This window comes from Poecile atricapillus, chromosome 13 (assembly GCF_030490865.1).
Source record: "Poecile atricapillus isolate bPoeAtr1 chromosome 13, bPoeAtr1.hap1, whole genome shotgun sequence".
In the NCBI taxonomy this organism is placed as follows: domain Eukaryota; kingdom Metazoa; phylum Chordata; class Aves; order Passeriformes; family Paridae; genus Poecile; species Poecile atricapillus.
Genome location: NC_081261.1, coordinates 4,801,422 through 4,814,123, shown reverse-complemented (window position 1 = coordinate 4,814,123; position 12,702 = coordinate 4,801,422). Strand labels below are relative to the sequence as shown.

General features: G+C 43.9%; 1 protein-coding gene across 4 annotated transcripts; it reads right to left on the bottom strand.

The window, feature by feature from the left end:
• Window positions 1–583: 583 nt before the first annotated feature.
• LOC131584267 (T-cell immunoglobulin and mucin domain-containing protein 4-like) lies at window positions 584–10,308 on the bottom strand. Of its 4 annotated transcripts, none has more exons than XM_058849181.1 (8): window positions 9,613–10,308; window positions 6,237–6,581; window positions 4,730–5,104; window positions 3,963–4,043; window positions 3,182–3,249; window positions 2,489–2,570; window positions 1,992–2,022; window positions 584–1,248 (listed from the first exon to the last, which is right to left on the bottom strand). In XM_058849181.1, exons 1-8 carry the CDS (start codon window positions 9,755–9,757, stop codon window positions 1,176–1,178), a joined length of 1,200 nt encoding a protein of 399 aa, XP_058705164.1. In that variant the 5' UTR covers window positions 9,758–10,308; the 3' UTR covers window positions 584–1,175. The 4 variants fall into 4 exon arrangements, with proteins under 4 accessions (XP_058705164.1, XP_058705162.1, XP_058705161.1 ...); XM_058849179.1 differs by having other exon boundaries at window positions 585–1,248; window positions 3,963–4,079; window positions 4,730–5,095; window positions 9,613–10,300; XM_058849178.1 differs by having other exon boundaries at window positions 585–1,248; window positions 3,963–4,079; window positions 9,613–10,299.
• Between the last annotated feature and the right edge of the window lie 2,394 nt (window positions 10,309–12,702).

Here is a 12,702-nt window from a genome sequence, read left to right as displayed (position 1 = left end):
AGGGCTCTGAACCCAGACGAGACAGAGAAGGAGCCCAAAGAGGAACCTCCCCTGGCTGCCCCAGCTCGCAGCCTGTGAGAGGACACTGGAGAGTTCACCACAGTCTCACCACAGCCCTGAGCACAGCCAGCGGGGAAACCCAGAGCTGCCAGACCCTGCTGCCTTCTGATCCAATGCTGTTCCCACTATGTGCTCTTACTTCAGGCTCTCGTTGCCCAGAGGTGCCATGGCGAGCACTGATGAGCTCCAGGCAGTGGGGAGAACAAACTCTGTCATGGATTGGGATCTTCTCCCAAAGTCACTGCAGCAGGATGGCTGAGGACCCCAGGGAATTACACAAAAGCTCTGCAGTACATCCCATCAATGATGCCCCAGCCTCCATGGACAATCCCTCTTCCTTAATGGATTTAGATATAAGTGGTACAGGGATTTGTGGAGGCAGGGGAGAGAAATTTCCCTCCAGGTTGGTCTTTTGGGTGTTTTCCCACCTCTGGAAATGCTGCAGTATTTCTTTGGAGAGCTGAGACAGCACACCAGTCATTTCCACACCTGGGAAATAACTAACTCCTGTTGAAATGCCTCAGGATATGGCATGAAAAGTCCAATTGCCAGCGACAAATTACAAAGTTTATTAATATATTCTCCAAGGGTTATTCAAATATGCTGAATCACAGGCAGTAGTGATACCCCTTAAATAATCTGCAATTTTTATTTAAACTCACAGCATTCTTGTAGCCTAATTTTTCTGTTGATTACATAAAAGCATTAAAAACTGTACTTTATGATTCCTTTTCTTTCTTTATGGGAATTTGAAGATAGGCAGCCTTCCATGTGATCTCTTCTGTTCCTCACAGTACAAGTTGTATTCAAGGAAGAGCATTAGTAAAAATGGAGAAAAATGAATTCAATTGTGCAACATGGTGTTAGTAAGAAGGCAGATGCCAGAAGCATCCATGAATAATGCATAAAGCCCCTTCTCAAATAAGCTTCTTTATGCAATGAGTTTTAAGGGTGACATGGGAAAATTTGCACAAAGATTTTAAATTTTCATAGTTGAAGCTTTGGCCTTTGTTTTATACCCACTGATATTTTGAGGGCTCACAAGTATCTCTCAGTACAGCATGGAACAGGCCCTTTTTATTTCCCATGGCATCTGCAGACGATGTAGGAGCTCTTCACAGGGAAAAAATGTTGTTTTCTCCTTCAGCACCACTGAAAACTTTGTCAGTCTCTTCTGGTGGTCCAACACTGCAGTGAGAAGCACAGATCACTATGGATGGGGCAAAAGGACATTACTGCTTTAGAGCATTATTTTTCATTTGTAACATCAGCAAATTCCCATGAAAGTGGAAACCTGAAGCTACTGAGTCCAATGACTGCAATGAAGTGACTCCTGCTTTTTACACCAGGGAGGTATTTACCTGGCTTGCATTCTTCTCATGGATAAGAAAGGGTTGTTTAAACCCTGTAATGGCAGCTGTAGGGATTCAGAAAGGTCTCTCCCCAGTCCCTGCCTCCCAGGTAGAACAAGCAGTGAAGGACCAGCTACCATTGAAAAATTATTGGTCTTTGGAAAAGGGGTGATGCTTCACTGGATTCCCCTGTGGTTTGTCCATGGAAGTTAATTTTTTTCAAGATAGGCCAGAAGATATGAACTTATCAATTACATTTGCACAAGGTATCATGTCCTGGTACTCAATCAAAAATAAAAGTAGATGAAGCATTTCCTTAAGCTGTAGTCACTACACTGCAGTAACAGCTCCTTAATTTCTCCATTGCTCTGGGTTTCTGATCATACCTACGTGGAAGCAGCATCCAGGAACCATTACTCAATTTCTGGAGTGAAGTTACCTGAAGTTTCCTCCAAATACAACTTTGGTAATCAGCACCACAAGCCAATACTGCACCCATTACAATCAGTGGCCAATACCTTCCTGTCTCTAAGAAAAATTACACTGGAACTTTTAATAGGAAATTACAAAATGGATTACCTTTTTACTATAAACTTCTTTGCCTGTTTACCTGGAAGCAAAATAATATTAATGTTACAATGGCAAAACAAAATCTATAATTCTAATGTATCTGTCAAATGAGCTCAGAAGCAATGACAGCAAGTTGCAAAGTTTCTGTGGGCTAAGCAGGAAAGAAAGGATCCCATCCTGATTTCAGTTACACCAGTGTCTTTTGGGAGCATTTCCAGGAAACTATGGGGCCACATAAGTATAAAAAGACAGCCAAGAGGATGAGCCAGCCCTGCAACCAGTGAGGGAACAGATTCTTTGCACAGCCTGTCTCCTGCTGCATCCTCACCAACTCATCCTCCCTGGCCTCCTGATGGTGTCACAGTCCTGGATTAAGGACAGCAACTCCCACAAAACGAACACAGCACTGCCACCAGGACAATGGCAGAGTTCCCAGAACAACCAGGGACTCAGGAGGACACGTGCATCAGGCCAGCATTAGAATCATTCAGCTGAAGGATACTTACGTTTCCAAACCAAGGAGATCATCAGTATGAGAAGGCTTGACCCCCCTATGACACAGGCAATGAGAATGGCAGAGCTGGGAAACTGGAAGGGAGAAGAAGGAAACTGAAAAGGCTTTGGGAGCAGGTTTGTCTCGGAGCTACTTGCACAGGAGGGGCTGCACTGGTGGCTCAGAGCACTGGGCTGCAGTTAGAAATGCTGTTCTGAGCTTGCCTGTATAAAGTGTTGAGAAGACACATCTAGCTGATCCTGATAAACAACTTAATTTACCTGTTCAGTACTTAATAAACCTTATTCTGAAATACTGAAACCAGATTCATCCCCTTTAACATGAACTTCTCCATAAGGTGTTGAAAGTAGAAGTAGGACCTCAGTCACCCCCATCCTTCTCTTAGAGACAGGGAGGTGTAATGCCCTCCTAACTTTGTCTTTTGCCTGCTCACACCCTGAGGATGTTACCTCCTCTCTCTCACAGGGATGCTAGGGGATGAGTTTTTTCTGAAGTGTCCAAGTCAGATGGAATGCTCAGGCTTTGGCTCTATCCACTGAAAACAGGAACAGGTGGTACCTGAGCTTCTAAATAAAACTTCAAGCCCCTGTTTGCAAAAGCAATCTCTGTAGTATGAATACACTGAAAATCACTAGCATGTCCTGCTGTAGAGACTGATTTCTACCCAAACACTCTTGAAACGTACAGGAGGTTTTACCTTATCTCGTCTATCTTCATGTTTCCCAGCATTGCCATCTGAATTTGCTGAAACCTCTGAAAATGAAAAAGATTGAAATTATTTCTGGCACAGTCACCTGAAGGAGTGAGGGCTGCAGTGGCTTTCACTACTTCAGTCAAGGAGAAATGAACTCTCAGGGAATGAGAAGGGCAAAAGCACCTTGCAACCAAAGGAGAAGGATCAGTTTCCACCACAAGTGGTGGCTGAGGAAGCCATGGAAAATGTCAGCCTTCATCAAGAAACAGGAAAACCCAGAGAGAGCTTCACTGTCCCAGGTTGCTCCAAGCCCCATCCAACTTTTCCTTAACACTTCCAGAGATGGGACAGCCACAGCTTCTCTGGGCAACCTGTGCCAGGGCCTCACCACCCTCATAAAGAAGTGTTTTTTCTTAATAACCAATCTAATCTCAGTGAGCTCACAGTGATGACAAATCAGATATCTGAGAATTCAGTGATGTTGAAAAATTCAGTTTTTGACTTCTCTCAGCTCTGAGATACATGACAGTCATGAGTTCTTCAAAATCAACTTCCTTTGGAGGTACAAAAACATGTTTTTCTCAGCTGTTGTTACATTCTGATTTCAAACTATTTCTGTGTCGACCCTGAATACTTCTCAATGCCAGCTGCAATGACTAACTATCAGTAGGGGTTTGGTGCACTCTTAAGAACACTCAACACTCCTGTTTCTGCCAACTTTTTAATTTCTCTGAGCAAGCAACTCCTGACCTTGTAATGTTATCCTACTCACCCATGACTGACATCTCTTCCATCATGACAGAGCTGGTGGTTTCCTCTGCAGCTGGAAGTGTACCTGGGAGTTCAGTAATCACTGAAGCTGGAAGTGTACCTGGGAGTTCCGAAGTCACTGAAACAAAATTAAAAGTAAAGCTTATAAAGATCACTAATTAGAAGGGTCTCCACACGGCATTCAAACTTGTGCAGACATCAATCTGTGGAAATTAAGTCAGTAATGTGGATAAAGTAGCAACCTACAAATGGTTTGATAACAGGTCACCCTGATCACTAACAACAGCAGCAGCCTTCATATGAGATGAGAATGTAAATACTCAATTTTAAACATGTTTTGAATTCTCACTATTTCTCAAGCAGAACATACTCTAAACTAAACTTTTTACCAGGCAATTTCAATTGTCTTTCCCAAATCAAGAAAAAAAATTAGTGCACAGTTAATTGAATCTCTGGTACTCCACCTCAGGTGCTGGGCTTTGCATTTATTTCTGTTGTACTTCATGAGGTTTCTGGCACATTATTTCTCCATGTTAAAGCTCCTCTGCAGGAAGCCTGACCCTCTTCTGCCTTGGCTGTTCACCCCAATTTAGCATCATCTACAACATCTGACCTGTGTTTGCCTAAACCCCCTGAAACAACCCATAGGCATTTGAGAGAGAACTTCCCAGATATAAATATAAGTATTTGAAGAGTCTCTGTAGGGCCAGCCAGACTAGCACAGACTATCTCTGCACACAGAAAAAGGAAAGGATTGGTGCTGGTTACCCTCTGTACTTTCAGGGAGTGTGGAGCAGAGCATGACATCTTCAGTCATCACATCAGCTGCTTGGGAAGTAGTTGGAAAATTGGGGGGAGCACTCGTTTCCACCATAGTTACAGTAAAAATGTCATTTTCTGTGCCAGCAATTGTTGAGGGAGCAGAGATCTCCCCTGTAGTCACTGCTGGAAGCTCGGGGGCTGTGGTTTCTGGTAGAAGGATGCTGTTTGTCAGCCAGACTGCAGTCTCTGGTGTTGGCTGGAGATCAGAGGTTGCTAGAGGAGCAAAAGTTGTTTCTGTAATATATTTGGAGAAAACAGGAGCTTTTGTGGTGGTGGTGGTGGTGGTGGTGGTGGTGGTGGTTGTGGTGGTCACTGGAGGGGCTGCATGGAAAAAACACAGCCAAGGGAAAAGCACGGTCAGAGCATTCACAACCAACCCTGAGGGAAGCCAATGCAGAAATGAATAAAAATTATCTGGCTGCTAAAATACTAAAAATGAAGATGGGAGAGTTACTATTCAGAAAGCTATTTTAATTAGCTGAAAGCACGAGCAATCAGAGAAATATACAGATTTACAGATTTGCTTTTCTTTTACCAGTCTCAAACACCCCCTCCTTAACCCTCTTGTAGAGTTGGAAGGGTCAGAACCTTGTGTGGTAAAACCCCAAAGCTTGAAAACTTTGTTATTTTGCTTTTCAATGTCCTCATAAAAATACAGTAAATAAAACAGCTTGGTTTTTCAGCTACAATCTTCTTGCTAATCTCTGCAACTGGTACTTCTTTCATGGAGTGTTGCCCTCAGCCTCAGGGGCAGACAAGCAATTGCAGTGTTTTCCACCCTCTCTCCTGTTGTATTGCTTAAAAAAGACAAATAAATATGCTGTGAACACCAATTGCACTCTGTGAAAGCCTGAGAAAAATTATCTTTCTGCTTTGTGTAGGGTGGATATCATCTCTTTCTTTTCTGTAGGAGACCTTGCTTTATCCTGCAGCTCAGAAAAATAATAGGAAGGGGAAGAAGACCTTCAAGACTCTGAGGCAAAATTTCCAAATATGTGGATGTTGAGGACCCACCCTTAAGGGGAAGGAAGCACCCTAAAGGGTGGGTCATCCTAATGTGTCTCCTTATGACATGAATGAAACAAAAGTTTTTTCAGTGTTGGGGTGAACGTCAAATGAAAAACTGAATTTCATTCCAAGGGCTCTTTAAATTATAAATCCCTTTTTAATTCCATCGTCTTTTAAAATGTCAAGCAGAGCTACACAATGAGAAATGAAATATTCATTTGAAAGCTAAAAAAAGGGTAAAATTAGGGTTTTTTTTTTAATCTAAATCGCACATTGACTGTGACTCAAATTGGCAAGCAGGGGTGGATCTCCCTTGAAAAATACGTAATATGGGAAGAACACCTTTGGCCAAAACAAACCAAAAAAGCGCACATAGACCCCAATTTTCACTAGCCAGGGAGTGGTTTCTCCATGCTGGGGACCTCCCCAAGGTGCCCAGACCCACCTCTGGCCACCTCCAGCCGTATGTTCCTCTTGATGTCGTTGAACAGGCCGGGGATCTCCACACGGCAGCAGTAAATTCCCGCATCCTCCGCCTTCACCGCCCCGATGGTGAGGGACACGTCCCCGTAGGACACGGAGCCGTGCAGGTTGTACCTCTGTGACACTCTGAAGGTCACCTTACTGCCAGTGGTGTGCAAGATTTTGTTGCTGCACTTTGAATTGGGGCAGGGGCCTCTGCCCCAGCACATGTCGGAGATGCCCGAGCGCCGCGTCACGCGGTAGGAGCAGGGCAGTGTCACAGCTTGTCCTGTTGTTCCTCTCACAGTGGCTTCAGACACCGTGTGTGCTGCAGGGGAGAACGAGGAGAGCTGAGTGTGTCTCTGATGATGACTCTGCCCACAAAACACAGGGAGTGAGCAGCGTGAGAAGAAACGCTCCTGCCTGCAGGCAGGCCGCAGCTGCTGATCCCCACGGCTTCTCCTGGAGCCTGTGGCAGCTGCTGGCCTGAGGCACTACAGACAACAGCTCTCTTTGCTTTGCTCCTTGCTCTGGTCCTGGCCAGCTGCTGGAGGGAGGCTCATAAAATGCATCAGACATGTGGTGAGCAAAGCTGGGGTCTGTCGCTGACAGCCCGAGCACAGGTGGGACCTCTGCAAATGGAATTTGAAAACTCTGCTCCCGTCCCATCTCCTCTCCTGGGAGGCTGTTTGAAAGGTGTTCAGAACCCTGTTGTGAAAGACATCTGGTTTTCTCAGCCCACCATCACTTCCTTCGAAAAGGAAATGCTGTCACAGTTGCCTTTCACTGACTGTCTCGAAAGCAGGGTCCAAAATACCTTTTCATGTGTGAAATTAGGGCCTAATTAAGCTGGCAGAGCAGTGGGATCTGTCTGTAGGAACCTGTTCTCAGAAAGTGCACTGAGCAAGCCCTGCCAACTCATCCCACTTACCTTGTGGAACTCTGCACAGAAGCTTTAGTTGTTGGTGTCATACTGATGTTAAAAAGAGCACATACATGCTTTCCTTGTCCTCTTACTCTTAGTGACCTGCTTTAGTTGGTGTTTACAGCCAGTGTCCATCTTGGCATCTGGTCTGAATTTTTGCTATATTTTATTCCCTCTTAACTGTTCATGATTTCCCAGATTGCCTTAAAAGAGATTTCTTCTTCACAAAAGTCACTATACAAAAACAGTTCCCAGACAGGAATAAAGCTTTCCTGGTTCATATTCACCTGGTCTGTGTCAGTCCTCTTATGTTTCTTTTGTCCCCATGTTATCATTCACACACTGTGGAGCAGGAACTGAGGGACCTGGGCAGCAACCAGACCTGTCCTCCAGCCCTGCAGATCTGATATCTCATGGCCAGCTTGCTCACCCCAAAGAGGACTTGCTGCCACTGCTATTATCACCAGCTTCAGCCCTGGTTTGCCAAACATTTCTATTTTGCCAGCTGTTTGAATGCCTTTCCTTTTTGGCACCACTCCCAGATAGCAAACAGACGCTTCCAACTGTGTCCGTGTCTCTTTTGTTTTCTCTTTAATGGACTATTCCCTAGGTGAGGCTTCAGACATGGCAGGCTGCCTCATGACTTGTTATTGGGATGACATTTCAGATCCGTTATTGCTTATCCCACTGGCAAGAGAAGCCAACCCATTCAGGTTTCCACTGCTCCAAATGCTGAAAGAATAGAGGCAGACAAAACAACGGGCAATACAGCCTGAAGGGCAGGAGCTTCTGCAGTGAAATGAAGGCAGGATATGCCAGAAACTGAATTCCTGAATACAGGATAAGGCTTTGTGAGATGGTGGCTTTGGCCCCTGGAAAGGGAAGGTTTGTTTGCCTTGAAACAGCAAAACAGAAAAAACAGCCTCTGTCTATGAGGACAGAACATACAGTATTGAAATCTTGAAAGTATTTATGTGGGAGCAAGGGGTTAGTCATGAGCAGGTTAACACATATTTTCAAGTCACCCCAACAAAGATGTGTGCAAAACCAGCTGAAACTGTTGCTAGAATTCAGGTCGCTGCTTCTTGAGAAGAAATGGGTTCATCTTCTGCTATTTCAGCCCAGTTCTGCACAGCACAAAAATAGCCTTATTAAGCAACCCTTTAAAAAATGAAAATTTGCCTGCTCTTCTCTTTGGGAGAAAGAGAGCCCTAAACGTAGTAAATAAATAAGTAAATTATTTAGAAGAAGAAGAGAAAAGACACAAGACATCAGAGTGTCTTGAGTGAAGTTTCCCTCTAGTAGTCCTGCTAGAAAGTTACAGGTTTTGCAGTTTCAAATCCTCTTTCAATTTGTGTGAAGCTAATGTTGCCAACATCTGCCTGCACTGCAGGCTGGCAAGGAGAGCTTCAATGCTGCAGCAGCCTGGAATCAGCAGCATGAACCTCTGCAAGAAATAAATAACTTACTTCTCAGGTGCAGCCTCTTCTATAGACATATTTTCCAAAGGAAATAGTAAATAGGAGGGAATTAACAGGTCTTTGAAATGAAGAGCTTCCTGAAACCCTGCTCTTGCTGTAAAAGGAATCCTGCCCTTCTCCAAGGCCCTGATTTTCCAGGCATCCAGATTTGACCCAAGGTTCTGCCTGGGTTTTCCCACTGGAGCCTGTTAGGTTTGCCACTCAAAGTCTTTCATCAGTGAGAGAGAAATGGACTCCAGATGTTTAATATCCCATCCAAAATAGAAAGAGGTATTCATAATTGGTTAGATCATGCAGGTATACTCACATTTGTGTACAATCTCTCTCAAACCCACCCTCAGAGGCAGCTGGCACTAAGCAGTAATTCCAATAGTTGGTCTTGTAGTTGTCTTCTCTCCCATAAAGTGGTCAGTGGATGGACAAAAATGTTCATCCTCCAGCAAAGACAAATGTTTGATAAGATTTTTTTTTCCCCCTTGATCTATTCCTGGAATAATTTTCCTACTTCACAGAAGATATTTGGAATCTTTGCCCTATCAATCCTTTCTTTTTTTTCCTTACTGAAGCTTCTCTGCTGATGAGATTGCAGAGGATATGACTATAAACAGAAAAGAAGCACTTAACTCACTATTGAACCTCAAGACAACACATTCTCAACATGGAGCTGAGTTAAAAGCAGGTAACAAAGAGCCATTCTCATCCTTCAGGAGCTCTGCAAGGGAAGAGAACAAGGGCACTAACACAGAAGAACCTGCAAAAATTTTTAAAAGTGAAAAAACCGCAAACCTCAAGCAGTATTAACTCAGTAAATTAAGAAAAATTTTGAAGTTCTATATACAATTATGATCTTTTTCACTGTCCAGTTTTCACAAAACAAGTGTTTCTGGTTTTCATTTGAAAAAAAGAAAAGTTAGTTTCCTGAGCAAACACACAAAAACCAGGTGAAGACTCACCTATAAAGATGTGTATCATCATCCAGTGAAACAGCACAAAATGGGACATTCTGGCTGATGGAGACACCAGGGCAGCGAGTGGAAGAAGAGAAAACCAGATCTTTTCCTTTCCAGAGGCGCTGAGTGAGTCCCACTGAAGTCTCATTTCTCCATTTCCAGATTTTACACGCTGCGTTTCTTTCCTACGCTTCCGGATAGGAACTGGCCAAAGAGGGGATCTCCCAGTGTGTTCAGCACTGCTGCAGCCCCACTTGGAGCTCTGTCTGCACCACTTAAGGACATTCAGGTGCTTAAATGTACCCAGATGGGGCCAACTGAGCCGGTGGTAAGGGCTGGAATGAACGTTCTGCAAGGAGCAGCTGAGGATCCAGGACTGGAGAAAAGGGGGCTGAGAGGAGCTCAGAGCTCTCTGCAGCTTCCTGAGGAGGGGACATGGACAGGGAAGTGCTGATCTCTCCTCCCTGGTATCCACTGACAGGACATGTGGGGATGATTCCAAGCTCACCAGGGGGGTTTACACTGGACATTGGGGAGTGTTTAGCAAGAGGGCAGTAAACCCTGGAACAGGCTGCCCTTCTCACCTTTCCTCTTCCAAGACACTCAGCATAGTATTATCACCAGAAATTGCAATATTCTATTTGCTTTGCCATTGCCTGGAACTTTAAAGGCCCACTTCTGTTCCAGGGTCCTGAGAACAAATTCTGTGCTTTTACACCCCTAAATATTTGGCACAATCTCCCCTCAGACTTTCTCTTCACTTACATTTGCCTAATCCCTCATTTCCCATGCTTCTGCCTTCTGCTTGAAGACCCCTCTCTTTCCCCAACTTCGTATTTTCTGTTTGCAAAGATAGCCTTGGAGGAAGTTGCAAATGTTTTGTTGCCAAAACCACATCCTTCCCAAAGAAATGCAACATCATCTTCAAGAAATATATTTCACTCCTTCTGACTGTTTTATTTCTTTCTGACCAATTGACAAATAAGTTTTCTGGAAGTTCTTCTCTGAAACAGCTGAGTAATAAAGCAAAAGTAATTCAGGGCAGTAAGGTCAGGAATGAAGAATTGCAGATAGACAAAATTCTGTGCAAATAAATGTAGCGCAGTGCAAACTGGAGTGCAATTCCAAGCTCAAATGATAAAATGATGGGCTTTTAACCAGGCATTACACTTTTAGTAATGAGATTTTGGGCTTATCATGATAGTCAAGCCCATGAAAATATCACCCTTCTGCTTGCTAGCACTGAAAAAAGCAAATAAAATTTTAGCAGTAAAGGCAGTGAGTAAAATACTAATATTCTACCAGGTACAGTTCATACAATGGCACAGCCCCAGCTGCTCTGTGAACAGAACTAATGAAACCCGAGGCATCCAATATCCTGGAGATTTTCTCCCTGCAATCATCATAGTTTCTCCCATTACTCACCACCCACCAGTGGCTGTGAGCTGATGTTCAGCTGATGCCAGTGCAGGAAGCAGCTGAATCTCACCTGAGGCACAAACTTGGGTCATTATTCAGCTACAAATTTCCATGAAGCTTGTCCAGGCAGGACTGGACAGTATGTCACAGGCAACCAGAAAGGCACAGGATGAGCACAGCATCCCATCAGCTCTGTTTTTATAGCAAGGCTGGGCCAACAGCAGCAGAGTGCTTTGGAAAAGGCCATCCAAAATCCAAGTGTGCTGGGAAGAACCACAGACACATGGGTCACTCTCTGCCTCTCTACTGCTATCTACTGGCTTCGTGCAGGTAGGAAAGGCAGAGGTGTCTGAAAAAAGAGAGTTTTCAGCCCATCAGCCTCATCAGCTCAGTGTGCTGCCAGACAATCTCCTGATGGCTGAATGGGTTCCAAGTGCCACCTGCTTGTCTCTCAGGCTCAGTTTGAAATGCCTGTTCCAAGATCCACTGACACAAGTCCAGGTAATGAGAGGCCCAGGGAGCTTCTGCCTTTGTGGATGTGTATTACACTGCATGCCCGAGGCAAGGCTCTTGTTCCACACAACCTTTGTAAAGTCTGTTTACCAAGAAGTTGCAAAGCAGAAAGATTTTGCTTGATTCAAGATTTTGATAGCAGATACTCTAGAACTTTATTTTACATGAAAAATTTGCTGATGCAAAAATTAGCCTGAATTAGTCTGTAATATTAATTTAAAAATCCTTACAGACAAGCATCTTTTATGATTAGGAGTCTTAAGGCTGGCCCACAAACTCCGTAAGAGCATAGGAAGTTGAAATCAGATGATTTTGGAGATCCCACACATGTCTAATTCTGACCCCAGTAGAGACTGATTACATAAAAATGCAGAAAGCAGAAATTGCTGAAGATGTTTCCTGAGAGCCTGTTCAGAAACCAGATCAGACTTCCTCCAGCTCCTCTCATGGGCTGGAGCCTGCAGCAGGAACATGCTCAGCTGGGCAGAAGGAAAGCAACATCTGCAGCAGGGGCAGAGACTTTGGGTTAGTAATTGTTATTAATAGTCAAATGCAAAAATACAGTCTGACGCCAGCAGGCCCTTTCTGGTTTCAGTACCTTCTTCCACAAAGCTACACACAATGTGAAGACAGAAAATAGCAGAGCTGGTTTTGTCCATCACTTTTCCTGGCCCTGGGATCAGTGATCACCCAATTTCTGTGCTCCCATTCTTCAGCCATGAATTCACCTTCAATTTCAGCCTTTTCAGCCTGCTACAACAGAGATCCCAGAAGAACAGAGATCACGAGTGAAAATACAAAGCACCCCAAGGTCACCTGTCCCAGTTTGTTTTCCATTTCTTCCTTCCTTGGCAGGATGAACCTTTCCTGTGTAAAATAGTGAAAGTAAGAAGACTTTCAGAAGCTGTGAAAATAGGCCTCAGAAAAGAAAAAACAGAGAACTTACAGCTAGCTGCAGCTGCAAAGCCTGAAAGTAAAGAAGATACAGTAATACAATATGCAAGGACATTAAACAATAGTTGAGTTTTTAGGTTTGGTCAAGATAGAACTTAAGAGTGCAGAAAAATATGCTTCCCAAGATGATAGAAGGTTTTAAGCTTAATAATAGAGTATTATGTATTGTAAATAGAAAGAAAACAAACAAGCGTTGTTTGAAGAAGG

What these genes read in the sequence shown, in the direction of transcription:
- LOC131584267 (XM_058849178.1), bottom strand. Translation starts at nt 9,757, where the DNA reads ATGAGACTTCAGTGGGACTCACTCAGCGCCTCTGGAAAGGAAAAGATC. An exon ending in GAGATAAGGTAAAACCTCCT is followed by an intron (nt 2,571 to 3,181) that starts GTACGTTTCAAG and finishes TCTCCCTTCCAG; the next exon opens with TTTCCCAGCTCTGCCATTCT. An exon ending in AAGAAGTTTATAGTAAAAAG is followed by an intron (nt 1,249 to 1,991) that starts GTAATCCATTTT and finishes TTCTCACTGCAG; the next exon opens with TGTTGGACCACCAGAAGAGA.